Source organism: Pristis pectinata, chromosome 4 (genome assembly GCF_009764475.1).
Source record: "Pristis pectinata isolate sPriPec2 chromosome 4, sPriPec2.1.pri, whole genome shotgun sequence".
Taxonomy (NCBI): Eukaryota; Metazoa; Chordata; class Chondrichthyes; order Rhinopristiformes; family Pristidae; genus Pristis; species Pristis pectinata.
Genome location: NC_067408.1, coordinates 25,006,913 through 25,025,102, shown reverse-complemented (window position 1 = coordinate 25,025,102; position 18,190 = coordinate 25,006,913). Strand labels below are relative to the sequence as shown.

At 38.1% G+C, this 18,190-nt stretch overlaps 1 protein-coding gene across 1 annotated transcript; it reads right to left on the bottom strand.

Moving 5' to 3' along the window:
* Positions 1 to 391: 391 nt before the first annotated feature.
* Positions 392 to 18,169, bottom strand: LOC127569815 (ubiquitin-conjugating enzyme E2 A-like). Its single transcript, XM_052014749.1, has 6 exons — positions 17,979 to 18,169; positions 11,742 to 11,822; positions 10,021 to 10,046; positions 8,885 to 8,974; positions 4,740 to 4,828; positions 392 to 3,028 (listed from the first exon to the last, which is right to left on the bottom strand). The coding sequence occupies exons 1-6, from the start codon at positions 18,020 to 18,022 to the stop codon at positions 2,900 to 2,902; spliced, it is 459 nt and encodes a 152-aa protein (XP_051870709.1). The 5' UTR covers positions 18,023 to 18,169; the 3' UTR covers positions 392 to 2,899.
* Between the last annotated feature and the right edge of the window lie 21 nt (positions 18,170 to 18,190).

The following is an 18,190-nucleotide window of genomic DNA, read 5'->3' as shown; positions in this document are numbered from 1 at the left end:
GAGTAGCTAAATTAGATCATATCTGTTTTGGCAATGATCAACTATGATATAGCATCCATCTCTGGTCACAACAAAGTTTGAAAAGCAAAGAAAACAGCAAAACACAAGTCACTTCAAGGATACGAGTTAGAGCAAAAGACTGAAGGAACTTATTTTTCCAATCTGGAAGCAAAATTACCAGAACAAGATGGGGAATTATGCATAAAACCATATTGACAATAAATTGCAGTAGTAGAAGTTGGGAGCACAGATTCAAACAGGCAGCTACTAGGGTTGCTCTGGATGGATGAATCAAATGGTCATAGGGCTTTCCTCAGTTCAAGTTGTCTACCACCTTTTTACGTTCATTAAAAGAGGGCAGCATTTACAAGAAAATACAGGTTTATCACCATTACTTTCAAAGCATATTCACAAAGTAAGATTTTATTTTAAAAAAATCTGAAAATGTTTTTGCATCAATACATATTGTACAACATAAGCATCATGAAACTGCAGAGCCCAGAGGGCTAGAAACATTCTTGCCAGTGTTGCCTTATAAAAATGGAACACAAGCCCATCAATCGCTCAATTGTTTTTCAAGTGTCCAAGACAGACAAGAGTAAAAGCAAGGCCAAAAACATACTACGACGACAAACATTACAAAGTTAATATCATTAATCACTTCCTGTATAAAACCTGTTAAGTGACTAAATGATTTGTTTTCTTCAGTAAAATAGATGGTGACCAATTACTCCTATTGAGTTACTTGAATGGAATCATAAATACATTTCCTTTACTCACTTCCTTATAAAAAAGCACTGTAGAGTACAAAAATGTTTGATGCACCTTAAAGGGGGCTAAGATTTAAATGAAAACATCTTTACAAAATAAGAATAAAAGTTCTTTATACAGCATAAACAGTAATTCTCACAAAATAGCTGAAAATGTAACCTTTGAAAAAACATTACAAGAGTACAGTGGACAATTACATTAAAGTTAATTATAGCAAAAGCAGAAAACAAATTAGAAGTATTTTCACTCACACACACATACACATCACTAAACCAATCTCCAAAGCTCCTCAAAAAGGTAAAAGATGGTCACCTGGACTACCCAGCTCATCATGGTGACTATCCTTGTTATGGTAAGGCCTGTGAAAATTCCCTCCTGGAGAATACACTAAACTGGGTGGTTCCTACTAAGCACTTATTGATAATGATAGATGCAATTCATGTTCCAGATGTAAAAGTGGCTCAGTAGTTTTTTTTTCTTTAAGATGTCTCATTTTAAGTTTGGCTGCCTGTCAGAAAAGTGGCTTTGGTGGTGGGAGTAGAGATAAGAATCTTTACTTGTGGAAACATTAACAGGCTAATTTGGAAAACAAAATAATCTGGGCATACATTTCATACTTGATTTACAAATACTTCAAAGCTTTGTTAGTGTATACAGTTTTGCACAGCTGAAACAAGGTATCATAAAATGAAACCGCCAGCCTTACCTGTAACTTAATACACAGAACATTCCCAAGAATGAAGAATTATCTTCAGTGCAAGAGCGTTCAAATTGTCCCCATTTATAGTTGCCACTAAAGGGCAAAGTTATCAAGAGGATACTGGATATTTTAAAACTACAGAAAATTCAGATAATTGCTCTTTTTAAAAACAAATCTGATGTTTTGCTCTCCAGAGTACAAGACACCATTATCAACTGAACAAAAAAAATTAGGTTGTATTTAGATTAAAAGCCTCACTTGGATGGGCATCAAGAAATGGTACCAGAGTTGGCTGTTACTTTTTTTCCCCCTATCTAATAGCACTCACTGCTTATCCAAACTCATATTACTGAAGTACCGAAGGGATTTCATCTCCCACATGAATAAGTACCTGGAGGGGGAATTTGAATATTTTGGAAGAGCAATCTGATCAAATATTTGAAGATCTCTCCCAAACATAACTGACTACAGGAAGCTGATACATGTATCAAATGAAGCAGGCTACTGATTTTCCTCAGTACATCCCCAAATTTAATTGTGCTTTGTAAAGAGCATCTACAAGTGAGTAATCAAAATGTAGCAAGTCATTAGTCATCCATAATAGGTACAATGCTACAGATTACTGTTCTATGTACACCTGAATAATAGAAGCACCTGCTTTTTGCTATTTTACAGATTCTCATGAATCTGCATGTCCAATTGCTGCCTGTAAACACAACTAGTGCCAGTCACATTGGATTAATCAGATGGTACAGCTTTTCCAAACAATGAACAGGCACATTCCCTAGCACCCCACCCAGCCCCTCCAAAATAAAATCCAAGGAAATATGGGCATGTATCCTCCCATCAATTTAGCTCAGTTTCATTGAAAACTGTATGAAAAGAAAAAGCCTGCTTACTACCAACCTACACTAAGATCCTATAAAGTAAGTTTCCAGTAAGCCAATGTCACAACAGGCTGTTTGTTGTTGCTAAGCAAAATACATTGTAATTACTCTTTACAGATACTTCAAGAGTTTCAGCTGATGAACAGGATACCAGTATATAATAATGAACTATAAGTTTAATATAATGGGTTCCAGAATCGGGATTTATTGCAATGCAAATCAGACATTGCTGCTAGCAATTCAACAACTCGCACTCACTTGTATCAGTGAGAAGCTATTACACTGGTTGATGCAAGAATGGGTCAGTGATGATGCCTAAACAAGGAAAGAGTGTACAGATGAATCAAATACCGCTTACAAATTCACATCATGCAACAGAAGAACCCTTTAACAGCACAAACGTTAAAAGGGTTAAATTCCTTAAGAATGTCAGCAAAGAACTTATGCTGAGTCTTCTGCCAGTCTCATGACACAATATTTTGCAATTATTCAAATAAAACAATGCACTGAGCAGATGGCAGAGAATTATGGTTGCTGTAGGTTAGCAGTCACTCCAACTCTGCTCTACAATAGCAGATACCCTCTTCTCATATTCTCGTTTGTTTTCTTGATAAAGCTGTGCAGCCTGGCTATTTGCTGGACTATTTGGGTTTGGCTCATCAAGTAGCGACTAGATAAGCAGAACAGATAATGTGTTAGATTTTGGAAAGTTACTTCTATAAACCACCCATTTTATGGTAAAGTTTAACAGTGAATAAAATTTAAACCAGTTTTTGTTCAGCAATGCCCTCTTCTCTGAACAATTGAGTCCCTCACAACAATACTAAAGGGAGTGGGTAGTGTATTTTTGAGATCTTAGCCAATAATTAGGAACAAGTTGATACAAGATTCCTGACAATCCAGGTTATTAACCCCCCAATAAAGTATAGTCCAATTTTTTTTTTTGCATAGGCACCTTATCAAAGCCCTCTGATCTATTCTTGAAAAGATCCAACAGGTGGGAAAGATCTATGTGTATGGAAGAATGGCAAACTGGTGCAAAACAAAACTAAAATGTTGAATAACTAAACTTAAGACAGGCATGGCAGGGCAGATTTGAGGTGCAGCTGCAGTATGTGAGAGTTGATGGGAACCATTGACATTCAAGATGATCAGGCAAGTGGCGTGTTCCTGCAGCTCTAGAAACGTTGGCTCTGAGCTGATGAGTTGGAGTCTGCGACTTGGTCACTGATGCATCAGGGAGGAGAAAGTTACCTGGACAGTTTGTTCCAGGAGGCACTGTCACCTCAAAGTACTGTAGAACTGCTGCAGTCAAGAAGGACAAGAGGGTGTGACTAATGTGGCAGATATACAGATCCAGAAGGCAACAATGCAGGAATCTCAACCCTTCTCATGTCCATTAGTCTGAGATTCTTGCAGCTTTTGTTAATTAGGGGTAATTTAAAGAGAATTAAAGCAAGAGGATAAAGTGATAGCTCAGGTTGGCAAAATAGATAATGATAGCTAGAATCTCAATAAGGGATAGGGCATATAGTAGCTCTCAGCTCAGAAAATCAAGTAGTAGAATCAGTTTGGCTAAAGCTCAGAAAGTTAGGTGCAGAAAACATAGGTCGGAATTGTGTTTTTGAAACCATTCAAGACAGATGGTGAAAAATGTTTGTTAAACCTAGAGGATTGGAACCTTTTGGAATTCTCTATCCAAGAGAGATGTGGAGGCTCAGTTGCTGAGAACATTGAAGTCAGCAATCAACTGATTTTATGATAAAGGAATTAGCAGACACAGAGTTATAACAGAGGTAAAAGATTAGCCATGGATCTTGTGAACAGTGGAACAGGTACAAAGGTCCAAATGGCCCACCACTGTTTCTACTCCTTATGTTCTTACAAATGAAAGCAAGGATGTTGTAGAAAATGGTAAAGTACAAATGATTAGATGGATATGAAAAAGAACCAGTGATGAAACAAGTTCGTAACAAAATATTGTTTAAAAACGGTAGGGGCAAATTATGGGAGCAAAAGAGGAAATTTTCTCAGAGGATAAGGAATATCAATAAGCATGTTACAAAACAAAATATAATAGTAGAAGTTGAAGTACACAAATGGAGCAATTGGATAGTATACTCATTAGTAAGGAAGTAGAGCTGAAAAAAATTGGAATATCACAAAGATCAGTGTTGGGATAACTACTCTGACTGGATAAATGTGACAAGTAAAAACAGTCTGATGTGGATTGTCTATGGGTGTCAATGTGCAGATCTGCTCCCATGTCTATGGTGCAGATGGTAAAGAGAGCAGAATAAAATTATCTATGAAGCAGACCAAGTGATTTCAGGAAAGAAGTTCAGTGGATTGGGATAACATTTAAATGACAGAAATCTTACCTGAATAGATGTTAAAATTGAAGAAACATCATAGGTTGGACTCCAACGATTCTGAAGAATGTCTAAGCATATACTTCCATCTGCATAAACTGTAAACACAGAACATCACAGGGAATTGCTTCTCACAATATTGCTAATGCAAAAACTTCAGTCAGCCCGTTCCTTTGCCCTTAGAATATAATGTACAAGCAAAATAATGAACCACTGATTGTGGCAGAAACAATAATGGACACTACATTGATAAGCTGTCAAATGTGTATTTAGTAATGGTGAGATGTAGTGTGCTATGTAGTTGAAGTTGAGACCCTTGCAAAATGATGGAATTCATATGGTAGGCCAAATCCAACTGTGAACGCATCTAGCCTACCTTGGTAAGCTGTCTGTGATCAGAGGTGGCAGCTCCGGCTCTTGTGCCAAGCTCCTGATCAGAAGGGGCCTCAGAAATGTTTTGAGAGTTGGCTACACAACACCTTTACCAGCCATCAAAAGAATTTGAAAGAACGTTTCTGACATTGAAGTATTTATAAAATTTAAAAGTACACTTCTAATTAAAATAAAAAACACTTCAAGATGTTTAATTACACATTGATAAACACATTTAATACAATTGACTTAAAAAATTGCAAGTTTCCCGAAACCCAAATTGGAGCCCCTACTCTTTATTAAAAGAAATGGAGCAACTGGCAAATTTCCCAGCATAACTGCTGGAAATCTGTAAAAGATTGGTGCTATGAAGTAGGACTCCATCAAAGCACGATTGGAATGATGATGATAATTTGGTACTGGAAATCTGGTAGCCCAAAGTTTTATTTTGGATTATCATTCCATCCGTCCCAACAGATAAAACTGTGCACCACTTAAACAAAAACCAAGGTACTGGGACTGTAGTTAAGAAAATCTGAATTTAAAATCTTGGAAGTAAAACAAGATGCCTGTAGCAAAAATGTTAATGGGTGTAGACAGTCAGAAATTGGAGACGGCAATTGGACAGGTAGCCATACAAACATGCATGATGGTCAGGTACTGTGATTAACCTGGGCCAAAAGCAAATTTAGCCAGCAACTGGTTTGAACGTTTTGTGGCAAAATGCTGGTACATTCATTAGCATTTCTCCACACCTGTCATTGGTTATGCAAAATTAAGAAAATAGAGGATAAAAAAACATGCACCTGCATTTCACAAAATACTTGTTCTCTAAGTCATGGAATTCTATTCCAATCCCCTTCAGTCCCTTAAGCATTACTAATACAGCAATTCGAGCATTTATTACCTCAGGTTTAAAATGTGCTAATTTTTAAAACTTTAACATATTATACAATTTTTTTCTTTAATTCTCTACAACTTACTGTAGAAATGTTTCAAATCTTTTGAACATAATACTTAGGAACTATCCTTTAAAATATTCATTTTTGGTATGCTAACATCACTGGCAGGGCTGACATTTATTGCACAACCCCCAACTAAATTTGAGGAAGTGACAGTGAACTGTTCTTGAACTGCTGCTGCCCTTTTGGTAAAGACGGTGATGATTACTTGCAACTTAGACGATCATAGTTTAATGTCATTTAGGTCTTGCTGCATGCAGGCAAGGAATACATCACTTACTCAGGAACTTTGTGTGCAATGTTTACTTCCATGTCAATCAGCAGCAAACATCCCTACTTCGCCCTTATGGGAAAAAGGTCACTGCTGCAGCAGTTCTGCAGGGTGATGTCCGAGGCCCAACCGTTGATTCAACGTCTTGGAGCTCAGGTAATTGGTCAACAATCACAGTCAATGTGGACTCCAACTATTGAAGAGTTTTCCCTTTGAGCTTTGATCTGATCCATTAATCCCTTGGCATTGTATCTTGCATACTGATTTTGGAATTTAGCACAGCTGTAGTCTCTTATTCCATCCTGATAATGTAACCACATTGCCCAGCATATTCTTCACACCACACAAGTCAGAGGAGCTAGGGAAGGAGTGTGGAAACCATTTTCTTGGTAACAACTGTGGACAAAGCTGCAACATATGTTTACGTGTGCTACAAGGAGCAAAAGTAGCATGTAAGAGAGTGCAAAGTGATCCCAGAACCAGCAGACCAGATTAAAACTCTACTGTCCTGCCACATTTCGATCATGAATGGAGTTGGAATAATTAACAGCAGATAGGAGGTACCAACTTCAATGTCATCCCCATCCACAATGATGGCAGATTCGACTGTGTAATGGCCAAAATCAAGTAAAGCTCAGGACCATCTTCAGGGAGTAATACTGGGTGAATTATCCATCTCAGCTTCCTCCCAAAATTTTGTCATCATAGAAGCCAGTCTTCAACTAAACAGATTAATTCCACATTATTTTGGAGAAATAACTGAGAGTGCTGGATAAAGGCAAAGGCTATGGGACCAGACAACATTCTGGATATAGTGCTGACAACCTGTGCTCCAGAACTAACTGTAACTCCAGCAAAATTATTCCAATCCAACTTATAGCACTGGTATCCACCCAACACAGTAGAAAACTTCCAGTATATACTGTCAACAAAACACTGGTGAAACCTAATCTGGCTATTTACCACTGCGTCACATTATTCACTATATGGACAAAAGAGCTAAATTTAAGGAAAGTCACAAGATTTTCTGCCCTTATTATCAAAACAGCATTTAACAAATGTGACATCAAAGAATGAACTCAGTGGAAATAAACGGAAATAATGAAGCTTGCCATTGATGGGAGCTATAGCTGGTTATGATTTTGGATTATTGGAGGTCAAGCATCTAAGCAGGAATTTCCTTATGGCTGTACTCTAGGCCTGTTTCTTCCATCAAGTGTGATATTGATTGCACAAAGTTCACTTCCATTTGCAACTTCTCTGAAAATAATACAGTTTGTGTCTGTATTTAGCAAGATCTAAACAACATGGGCTGATAAGTGGCATACAACATTTTTGCTGCAAAAGTGTCAGTAATGAGCATCTCCAACAAAGGAGTCTAGCCTTTGACATTCAATAGTATTGCCATTGTTGAGTCCTCACCATCAACATAATAGGATGAAAGTAGTTGAGAGTCACCATTAGCCAGAAACCTACATGGGTTAGCCACTTATAAGGTGGCTACAAAAGCAAGTCACACTCTGACTAACTCACCTCCTAACTCTCCAAAGTATTTCCACCATCTACAAGATTCAATTCCAGAGCATGAAGGAAAATTTCACTTGTCTGGAGGAGTGCGATTTCAACACCACCACTGAGACTAAAGCAGCCTGCTTGATGGCTATCCAAGTCTGTAACTCTAAACATTCACTCCCTATAATACTTGTGCACCGTGGCTACAGTGTGCGCCAACTATAAATACACTGTAATTAATCATAATTTTTACTTGGAAATATATCACTGTTCCTTTATTGTCGCTAGGTGCTGGAAATCCCAACAAAACCCCATGAAAGAATAGTGAATTACCACCATGTTCTCAAGGGAATGGGCAACAAATGCTGTCTTGTCAAAGCTGTCCAGTCTACCAATGAATAAACCCCTTAAACAAATGTGAGATCAGTCAGAATTCCCAAAGTGAATCCATATTCTCACTTTTTCTACTATTGGGGAATGAAATGCTATAGCAGAGTTTAATTGTCCCTCCACAACAAGAACAAGCAGAGGAAAAAAAAACTAATAAGAGACACCTTGGTTCACAATTTTGATTTTTCTAGTGGCTTATTTGAGTAACTTTATCAAACAGAAGTCTACCAATGAACCACAGAGACAAAAAGGGTGCATGCTTTGATACCTGGTCTGTACTAGAGTGAGCTAAAATGAGCTGAAACTCTAACGGAGGAAAGGATTGTTTAAGAATTGGTTCAGTGTTTCTCTATTTTGTGGCAGAAAAGATTCAGCAAAGGAAACGTGGATCCTCAAGTTCCCCTCTTACTTTAAAGAAACCTGAAGAACCTTATTAGAAACACACATAATGCGAGTGTCGGATTCCATTGCAACGACTTTCAGGGTTAATAGTTTAATCCACAGCATTTTAACTTCACTCATGCAGGACAGTAAATTGGGTGAGAAACAAGGAAGCCATCATGGTATTATATCCCATTAATAGCCAAGGACATGAGGCAGAAACAAAATTGACAGGGCTGCATTGTACAAGGATTTACAATACTTACCATTTGGATGGAACATTTTTGACACAAATCTAACAGTTGGAGGCTTATTAGGGTACTCTTCTGTAAATTCTATAACCAATTTGAAAGTACCTGTAAACAAAAATTATAACATAGTATGAAAAGATAATGTCAGATGTTCTGTCATCTGAACACAAACTATTTATTAATTGTTCATTCAATCACCTGAGTATCAATACTCAAAGTAAATTAAAGCTTAAAAAAATAAACGTAAGAAATAGGAGGAGAAGTAGGCCATGTGGCCCGTTGAGCTTGCTCCGCCATTCAATAAGATCATGGCTGATCTGGCTGTGGACTCAGATCCACCTACCTTCCTTTTCCCCATAACCCTTAATTCCCCTACTATGCAAAAATCTATCTGTGTCTTGCTTATATTTAATGAGGCAGCCTCTACTGCTTCCCTGGGCAGAGAATTCCACAGATTCACTACTCTCTGGGAAAAGCAGTTTCTCCTCATCTTTGTCCTAAATCTGTTCCCCTGAATCTTGAGGCTGTATCCCCTAGTTCTAGCTATCCTTTATACAAAAATACCAAAGAATGTATTTCCGCAGTGTGAAAGCAATTGTGGAATTTTGCTTTGTTGGACAGTGATGCAAACTAGCACCATATTTTCAAAGCCTCAAAATAAAAACTCAGCAAGTCAGTCTGATTGGCCATCCCTGATAGCAGATTCATATAACAATAAATTTTTACCAGGAAAAGTAGACATCAAGGACTGATCACTTCCAAATACAAGTCTACACTTAAACAACAGGTACTCAGGTTTCAGAAGCTGTCGTTATTGCTGCTCCTAAAATAAACAGTATCAATACACATACCATCTTTTTCATGCACTGTCATTAGGCACTCATGCAAAATGTGTCCTGCAACCTACGATACAATATAAGCAGCCAAGCATCTATTTAAAAGGTGTTACAACCAGTTCAGTGATCCAGTGTGCAAACACACCAAAATTACATATTTCACCTCAGGTGACACACACTTCAACTACATATGCCACTAGATGGAGAATGACACGTTTCAAGGATCAGAGAAATTTCCCTCCTCCTTTCCTACTACTTTTCCAAATTAACGAAAAGGATAGAGAAGGTTTAATTTGATCAATGATGTTAACTTACCATCTTCAAAAGGTGTTCCTTCAGGTCTAGAAGCAATTGTCAGGAATGAAAGAAAACAAGTATTAGAATTATTTAAAACATCAGGTACTAGTTTCTGATATGTACAGCCCAAGGAAGATCAAATTGATCTGATTATAATATATTGTTCTTTTAGTACAATTTAAGGCTGCTCTGCCATACACTGCATGTGAGCAACTGAGTCATTGGAGATTGCCTTGACAACAAAAAATCCTTATCTCATGACTATTCTGAAATGTTTCCAAAGTGTATCTCCCAAGAACGATCATAGATGAAACTTCACTAATGTTAACTGTGCTATTCTAAATGATTTCTCACCAAGATTAACCTTAGCTTTAAAATTTTCAGATTCCATATAGTTAATCACACTTACAAAAATAATTGGAGCAATTAAATAACTGTCATTTCCTTTTTTAAAAATAATGTTCATACAAAAATTGTAGAGCAACTTCAGTTTTGCCAATTTTTTTGCCTACTTTCTTTTTGAAATTATTGAATCATAATGGGAAACGGACCCAACTAGCAGAAAAATTACCTTATCCGACATACATTTTTCACGTGTAGGCATGGACAATGACAACTGATGGGCTACTAAAATCATGATTGCCACTGGAAAGCCTCATCCAGTCCTCACCCAATGAAAATGAACTTTTCTCACTAGGGTCAGAGGCTAAAGATCAGAAGCAGCATCTTACACTGGGAACAAGTCTTCCAACTATTGCATCCCAATACAGGGATTAAACATGGGCTCAGAGTCCACACTGCTCATTTGATACTGGTGAAAATCCAATTGAGCCTCCTGTTTTGGTTTCAATTTAGTCTTGATGGAATTCATTTTTTTTTCTAAAAATCATAAAATCTGTGGAACTTTTAAACCAAACATATTACAGCTCTTGCCTTAATATCTGAATAACGCATTCTCTGGAGCAATATAGAGTTTGTCACTCCATGCTTCCCCAAAGTGTTTTTTTTAAGTTTGAAACACCTTGGTAAATTTACAACAGCAATATCAAGTAGTACCTCAACTTTTACAAGCTCTGTAGGTTGCACAAATGAGTGAAGTTTACAGCACATTTTGGTCCGTGGTGTTATGGGTTAATTCAGTTAACTTTTTAAATGTAATGAGGGTTTCAGCTCCAACCAAAATTTCCATGTGGTGAATTCCACTACTCCAATTGGTAAAGACATTTCTCCTCAAATTCTCCCTAATCCTTCTACAAATTACTTTAAATTTACATCCATGGTTTTCAACTTTCTATTTTCAGTAACTTTTTGCACCCCAGTTAAATCTCCACTCATCCTGTTTCAAAGGATGCCAGTCTAGCCAAACGTTCATTTCAGCTAAATTTTGCAACACCTTTGTAAATCTCTACTGTAACCCCTCTTGTGCAACCTTTGTTTAAAGATCATTTTCTTTTTGCTGTTGGCTTACTCCACAAACCCTACCCAAAAATCAGAGACTCACCAAAATATCTTGTTCCAAGTGACAGCTTTCAGTTTGGGGGACATTGCAGTGGGCAAAAAGAAATCAGTGGAATAGATAAATGAATAAGTCAGAGACTTACTGCAGTATTTAATAAAACTTACTCCCTTTCTTCCAAATGAGAACAAGTATTTTCCCCAAGAAATTGCTTGCTTTTGTTCGAACATTCCTATAGTTAGGGATAAAAGCAAATTACAAATATCACTGCCTCTTTACTCACCCAAATATAACTGCATTCCATGACATTATATTATTGTCAGAAGGTGCACCACTAACACCAGCTGGAGGATCCTCTTGCAGCCTGGTTAAACACAACACATTTTAAATTGCAAACTTAAGACTGCTGATTCATTAGTAAGCAAAGACCTAAACAGCCACAATGAAATTTATTCTACTTAGTGAGTTTTCTTACACTGTACAAGCCATAAACATGTTGAGGAGCATACATTTCATTAAACTTGATTAGTTGCACCCACGTGAATTAATATTTTCAAACCACCTAGCCCTGTGAAACTCTAATCATAAATTACTCACTTTTTTTTAAAATACTGAAAATCTGCAATTCATCTTCTCAGTGCAAAATAAAAAAGACAAAGTAAGACTTGGTCTCAGATGTCCATGCATTAGTCTCAAGACTGCCACTTATGTGGATGCCATTCAATGTTTTTACTCTCCAAGAACAGGTTCTTGAAATTGCAGACTTGTTGCATGCTGCCAAATTCTGTGGTCAGCCATTGCTGCTTGCAGCTCCTCACGTCACAACATATTTTGTCATTCACAATAGGTGTAGCAGGTGAAAATATTATCATTCAATTATAAATATTCCTCACTTCAGCAAAATTACTTCTTACAATGGCTTTCAATACATTTCTCTCAAACTTTGAGAAATGAACTCCCACTCATATCACTAACGGAGTTACTGGAACATCCTCCATGTTGATAATAGTCTCCAAAATAGATTGTAAAACAGGTTATTTTTAGAAACTGGTCAGTATAAATAGAGAAAGAGCTTAAACACTCATGGGATTATAAAAACAGCTTAGATGTAGAGTCTTCTATTTAAATGTGAAACAAGGCATCAATATTAGGCACCGTAAACATCACATTTATTAATTTTTTTTCACTCAATTTCCAAATATACAGTAGTGATAGCAACAGTACACACAAAGCACACGAAAGGTAACACATCGGAATAAGTATTTTTTTGCAAAATTATTTTTGATAGTTAAATCTTTCTCTACATCCTCCATGTCATGAAATGAGTCGTATTATAAGGCTCCATTTACATAAAGCACTTCCCAGTCAGTTGCTCCACAATCAACTTCAAAGCACAACTCCAACTTGAAAGGCAAAAGGGACCATTAGCTCCGTGTCTGATTCTCTCTGCCCAAGGTTTCTTTGGTGCTGCCTTCCCCTCACTACTTTCCCTACCTCTATACTTAAAATCCGATACACATCCAAGTTATTTTCTTTTGATGATGGGCAAGTCATTGACTTGAACTGCTAATTCTTTCTATGTCCATACTCTGCAGTTCAGGTAGTATTTCCAGTATTTGCTCTTAATATTCCAGATTTACAGTATTCACAACATTAGGGCATTGACTCAAAGTTACATGCTCTCCTATTGTATCTGCAAGTCCATAATGGCCACACAAGTGGATAAATTGGTAAAGGTGGTGAACACCATGCTTGCCTTCATCAGTTGGGGCATTATGAACGTTGGAAAGTTATGTTGCAGCTGTATAAAGCTTTGGTTAGGCCACATTTGGAGCATCATGCATGATTCTGGTCACTGCAGTACAGGAACAATATGCACACCTTGGAGAGGATGCAGAAGAGATTCACCAGGATGTTGCCTAGATTGAAGAGCATTAGCTATATTGATGAAACTTGGACTGTTTTTGCTGCAGTGTAGGAGGCTGTGGAGTGACCTGACAGAGGTTAATAAAATAGTGAGAGGCATAGATAGGGTAGATGGTCAGAGTTTTCTTCCCAGTATGGAAATGTCAAATTCTAGAGGACGTTGCTTTAAGGCAAGAGGGGGAAAATTTAAAAGAGATTTACGAGACAACTTTTCTAAAGAAAAAAAGAGGGTGGGAGCTGCCTGGAATATTCTGCTGGGGAAAGTGTTGGAAGCAGATATAACAGCAATGTTTAAGTAGTATTTAAACAGACACATGAACAGGCAATGGATTAGAGGGATGTGCAGGCAGATGGGATTAATTTGGATTGGCGTCATGGTGGCAAAGACATTGTGGGCCAAAGGGCCTTATCCTGTGCTGGGTGTTCTACATTCTATATCCTCTTCTTGGAATATTCAAATACTATAGCCTAGCAGAGGCTAAAATATAAACCGTTCAAATGCAGTTTAGGGACCATTACCTCCACTTATCACAATGAACATCAAAAAGGCCAAACTAGCTATATGGGCATGAAATCATATTTTATTATCCTGTGGAGCTATATGGTGATAATATACTAGATCAAAATCACTCAAATTAATTTACAGCAATTTCCTCTGTTATAAGAACAATCAGATAGGCTCTTTTGAGACAAAAAGACTAGCGGGCCCCAGGCTACATTGACAGAGCAGTAGAGTTTCAGTATCCATGAGTAAAGGAAAGGGAAAAAGTTAATTTGGTCAAGGCTTCCACTTTTGATTATACAAAGTCCACTTGTGTGGATGCTGAGCAGGAAAAGGATTACAATAGTAAATCACATCTTTTAGTGTACTGTTCATAGCCACTCATTGCACAGATCACACACAAATATTCCCTGCTTGAATAGATTAATCTTGACAGAAACAAAAATAAAATGTTAGTCTCAAGGAGGAAAGGACATTTAAAAAACAAACTGAAAAACAGAAAATAAATTTCTAAGATGGTTCCTGATACAACAGGGAGTTTCGGAATACAGGGCTTAAATCAAAGGCAATGCTGAAAGTTCCAAGTATCTCAGATAAATACACTGAAGAAAGAACAAAGTGTAACACTTATCTTCCTAGTATCCCTGTGACAAGCAATGACTGTAGCTGATAAAGTAGATTGTTTGTGTCTAGCCCTTTGCTGCTGGTGCTTAAACAGCCAGTGAGATGCACAGCAAAGACTTGGGACTTAAATTTCTTGCTGGAGAGGGTAAAAAAAAGTATCTATATCTTAATTTAAAATCCTCACCTTTTTCTTGAAATCCCTCCACAAACTGCCCTCACCTTCTCTATAAGAATCTCCTACTTTACATTATTTCATGCTCCATCTTTGGTCCCATTTTCATCTCTCTGATCTGTTTTGCTATTTGTGTCCGAGTTTTGAGACATCTTGGCTCACCTTGTTGTTTGTTTCTCCAATTCAAATCTTTTCAAAGAAACAACTGAAAGCCTTTTCAAAATTCTTGACATCTAACTTGCCTACGAAAGGCCAAGTACCCAGTTCTCCCCCACTGGTGGAGTTCAAGAGATTTCTCCATCTCAGTAAGGCTGTCATATTTGTTGTTATTGCTTTTTCTTCAAAGAAATGTATATTCAGAAGAGGTGGCTCCAGGACAAAAACTGCAGTGATACAAGGACCCAGTCACAGCTGTAATTGAGCAGCAAATCTCACCTGCAGATAAAATTTGGAGCATACCCATTACCTTGACAGCAGATGACCACCCAATACAAATGTGACCCGACTGGTTATGGTAAATTGCATAGTTTATTAATTAAACTCTAGCAGCACCCTTGTGTCTATTGGTGATCGTGTTAAACATGAGCGTTGTCAGGTTGTACCCAATCTCTGAATTAATGTACGCAAGGTATGGGTGCACTCGATATTGAGCAAATACAAATCTTTAACAGTGCAAAATTTCTTCATTATTTGATTACAGAATGACACCAGACACCAAACTGAAAGTGCCAACTAAACAATGAGTACACTTCAAATGCAACTGACTGATCTTGAAGAGCTTGGTAACGAACTAACAGAACTATAGAAATCCAAGTTATTCTCTTTACTGAAGAAATAAAAGTTTGAGACAGCATTTGCATTCAAATATTCCCTTAACATCCAGCACAATTAATTTAGTCAAACTTCACCATGGCTTTTACGTGACATGAAAAGGAAACTGATATCTGCATTCCATAGTGGACAAACTGCACAAACTGTTGTATTTATATTGTACATTTCACAAGCTCTTAATATCCCAAAGTGCTTTGACAGTCAAAGTACCTGTGAGGTGTTGCCACTCTTGTTATTATAGAATACATGGACCAAATTAGTTCCTAGGAAGCTCCCACAAACACCAATGTAGTAGTGACTAGAAAAGTATATCTTAGTGATATTTGCTGAGGGATAAATATTGAAAGGGTACCAGAGCTAGCTCCCCAAATTTGTCCATGAAAATAACACTGGATCTTTTACATCCATCCAAGAGCCTCAGTTCAAGACAGTCTAATCCAAAAATATTGCATCTCTGATAGAAAGCACACCCTCAGTATACCACTGATGTGTCAGTCCAGATTTTTGTGCTCCAGCCTCTTGGCTGGACTTGAATACAGAATCTTCAGACTCAGCAGCAAAAGTGCTATTAATTGAGCAACCATAAGCACACAAAAGTACACTTTAGTTTTTTTTCCCAAAATAAAGTCACTTCCACATACAGGCACAAAATTCTAGCTATGGAATCAGAGGCGTCTTTTATAAATTACTGTTTTTACAAATAGCATGTTCAGTGCTGCTTCTTATTGGAGATGTTTGCACCAGGACCATTTAAGCTGTAAATTCTCAGTTCAATTGGAATGTCTTATTTCCAAATATGACCAACACATTTGAGATCATTTTGTACTACACAAGACCAGAGTGAATTATTATTGGTTACTAGTGATGCTGCTTGTGTCTTGAAGTAATAAAGTTAACACCATAATTGCTTATTAATATCTTCTCCCTAGACAGTCCCTCAGGATAAAGGACAACTTGTGTGTTATCTGGGGTGGCTCAGATGAAGTCATTGTGAAATCCACAGATCCTGCCATAAATGGGGCAAAAGGTGCATGACAGGGCAAGTGGGTCAACAGTTTGAGAGCAAAAAAAAAACAAATTGCTGGAGGAACTCAGTGGGTCAAGCAGCATCTGTAGAGGGGAACATACAGTCAATGTTTCGGTCGAGACCTTTCATCTAGACTGCAAAGTTCGTCCAGCAGTTTGTTTCCCACTCCAGATTCCAGCATCTGCAGTATCTTGTCTCTCCAATAGTCTGAGAGGTTGTGTGCTCCTGCCATTATTTACACAGGGCTGTATGTGCTCATGACAAATGAACTCCAATGCTCCTCCTGCATTTTGAGCATTCATGAGCCACTGAGTTACTGGGCATGTTACACACTTTCTACTTAGTAATCTCTTGCCTTGATGGAGCTTGGAGCAGAATGTTTGTTTTTGGGTATGTGAACAACCAAAGGAGCAGTATAATTAGGGCATCAATGCTGGGAATGTTAGCTTGGAATGAGACATTAGTGTTGTTTCATTTTTGCAGTGGCAACATCTGTGGTTCCTCTCCAGTACTTTGAGATGCCTAACGTAGGTAGTCAATGTGTCCAAAGCATAAAGGGTAAAGATCACTCCTACCGAGTAGATCATGAGCTTTGCACTAGGCTTGAGTTCTTGATCTTTAAACACTGTCAGATGGCCAAAGGCTTTACTGACACACTGATCAAATGATAAACCCATTTTTGACATCCACATTTGTTGAGAGGTAGCTCCTACTTGCCTGTAGTTGGCTTTAAAAGATCAACACCACAGCACCCACTTTGTTCATGATTCTCGTTGGGAAGCACATGACAGAATTATAATAGCACCTACAGTTCAGGCTTATAGGAGGAGTATTGCCAAGGGAACAGAGAGCTGCTGACATCTATGAAACCGCACATCCTAGTGCTTCAGCAGGGAGAGGGTACACGAAGAAAGAAAAATGTGCTGCAAAATATTGGACATCTTTATAACGTAAGAAATCATAAGTAATATCATTTCTCCGATTTTAATGAATGCAATCAATTTTAATTTAAATTATACTGAACAAAGGAACTGGCCAACCCACACTTTCCAGCAGAAACCTAACCTAGTGTTTGCCATCTTTCGTGGCAGAAGAAAATACAGAATATAATAGAGGCAAAAATCACCAGTATCAATGCTTCTAAAGCACATTTTACTTTATTTAGTCCACGGGACCCGGCCACGCAAGTGTGCCTCACATATTATGCAGGCATCGCTCCGCACCAACACTACAGGTCACACCAGATTCAACCATCGGAGGCCGGCCACACTCTCAAGTTTCATCAACAATTACAGGCATGCCGCACACTGATGCTGAGCAACACGGGACCCTGACATCACCGGCCTGGTGCACACCGGCTTCCCACCGAGCCGAGGCCCCGCAGACGCCCGGACACTTCACAAACTCACAAACGCAGCCTAATTAATCCCTTTTTCACCTTTTAAAGTCCCTCATCAGTCGCCGTCTCGCCGGAGTGGACATTATCGGATTCCCGCAAGTTACTTATTGATTTAAATGTCTCCAGATTCACAGCAACAAAAGATCCTGCCCGGTCTTTCCGGCCACAGCCGCCGCCACCGATCCCCACCCCGACTACTCCCAGTAAACAGCAACCTCCGACTCCGAATCAGGACGGTTCCGTTCCGTCGC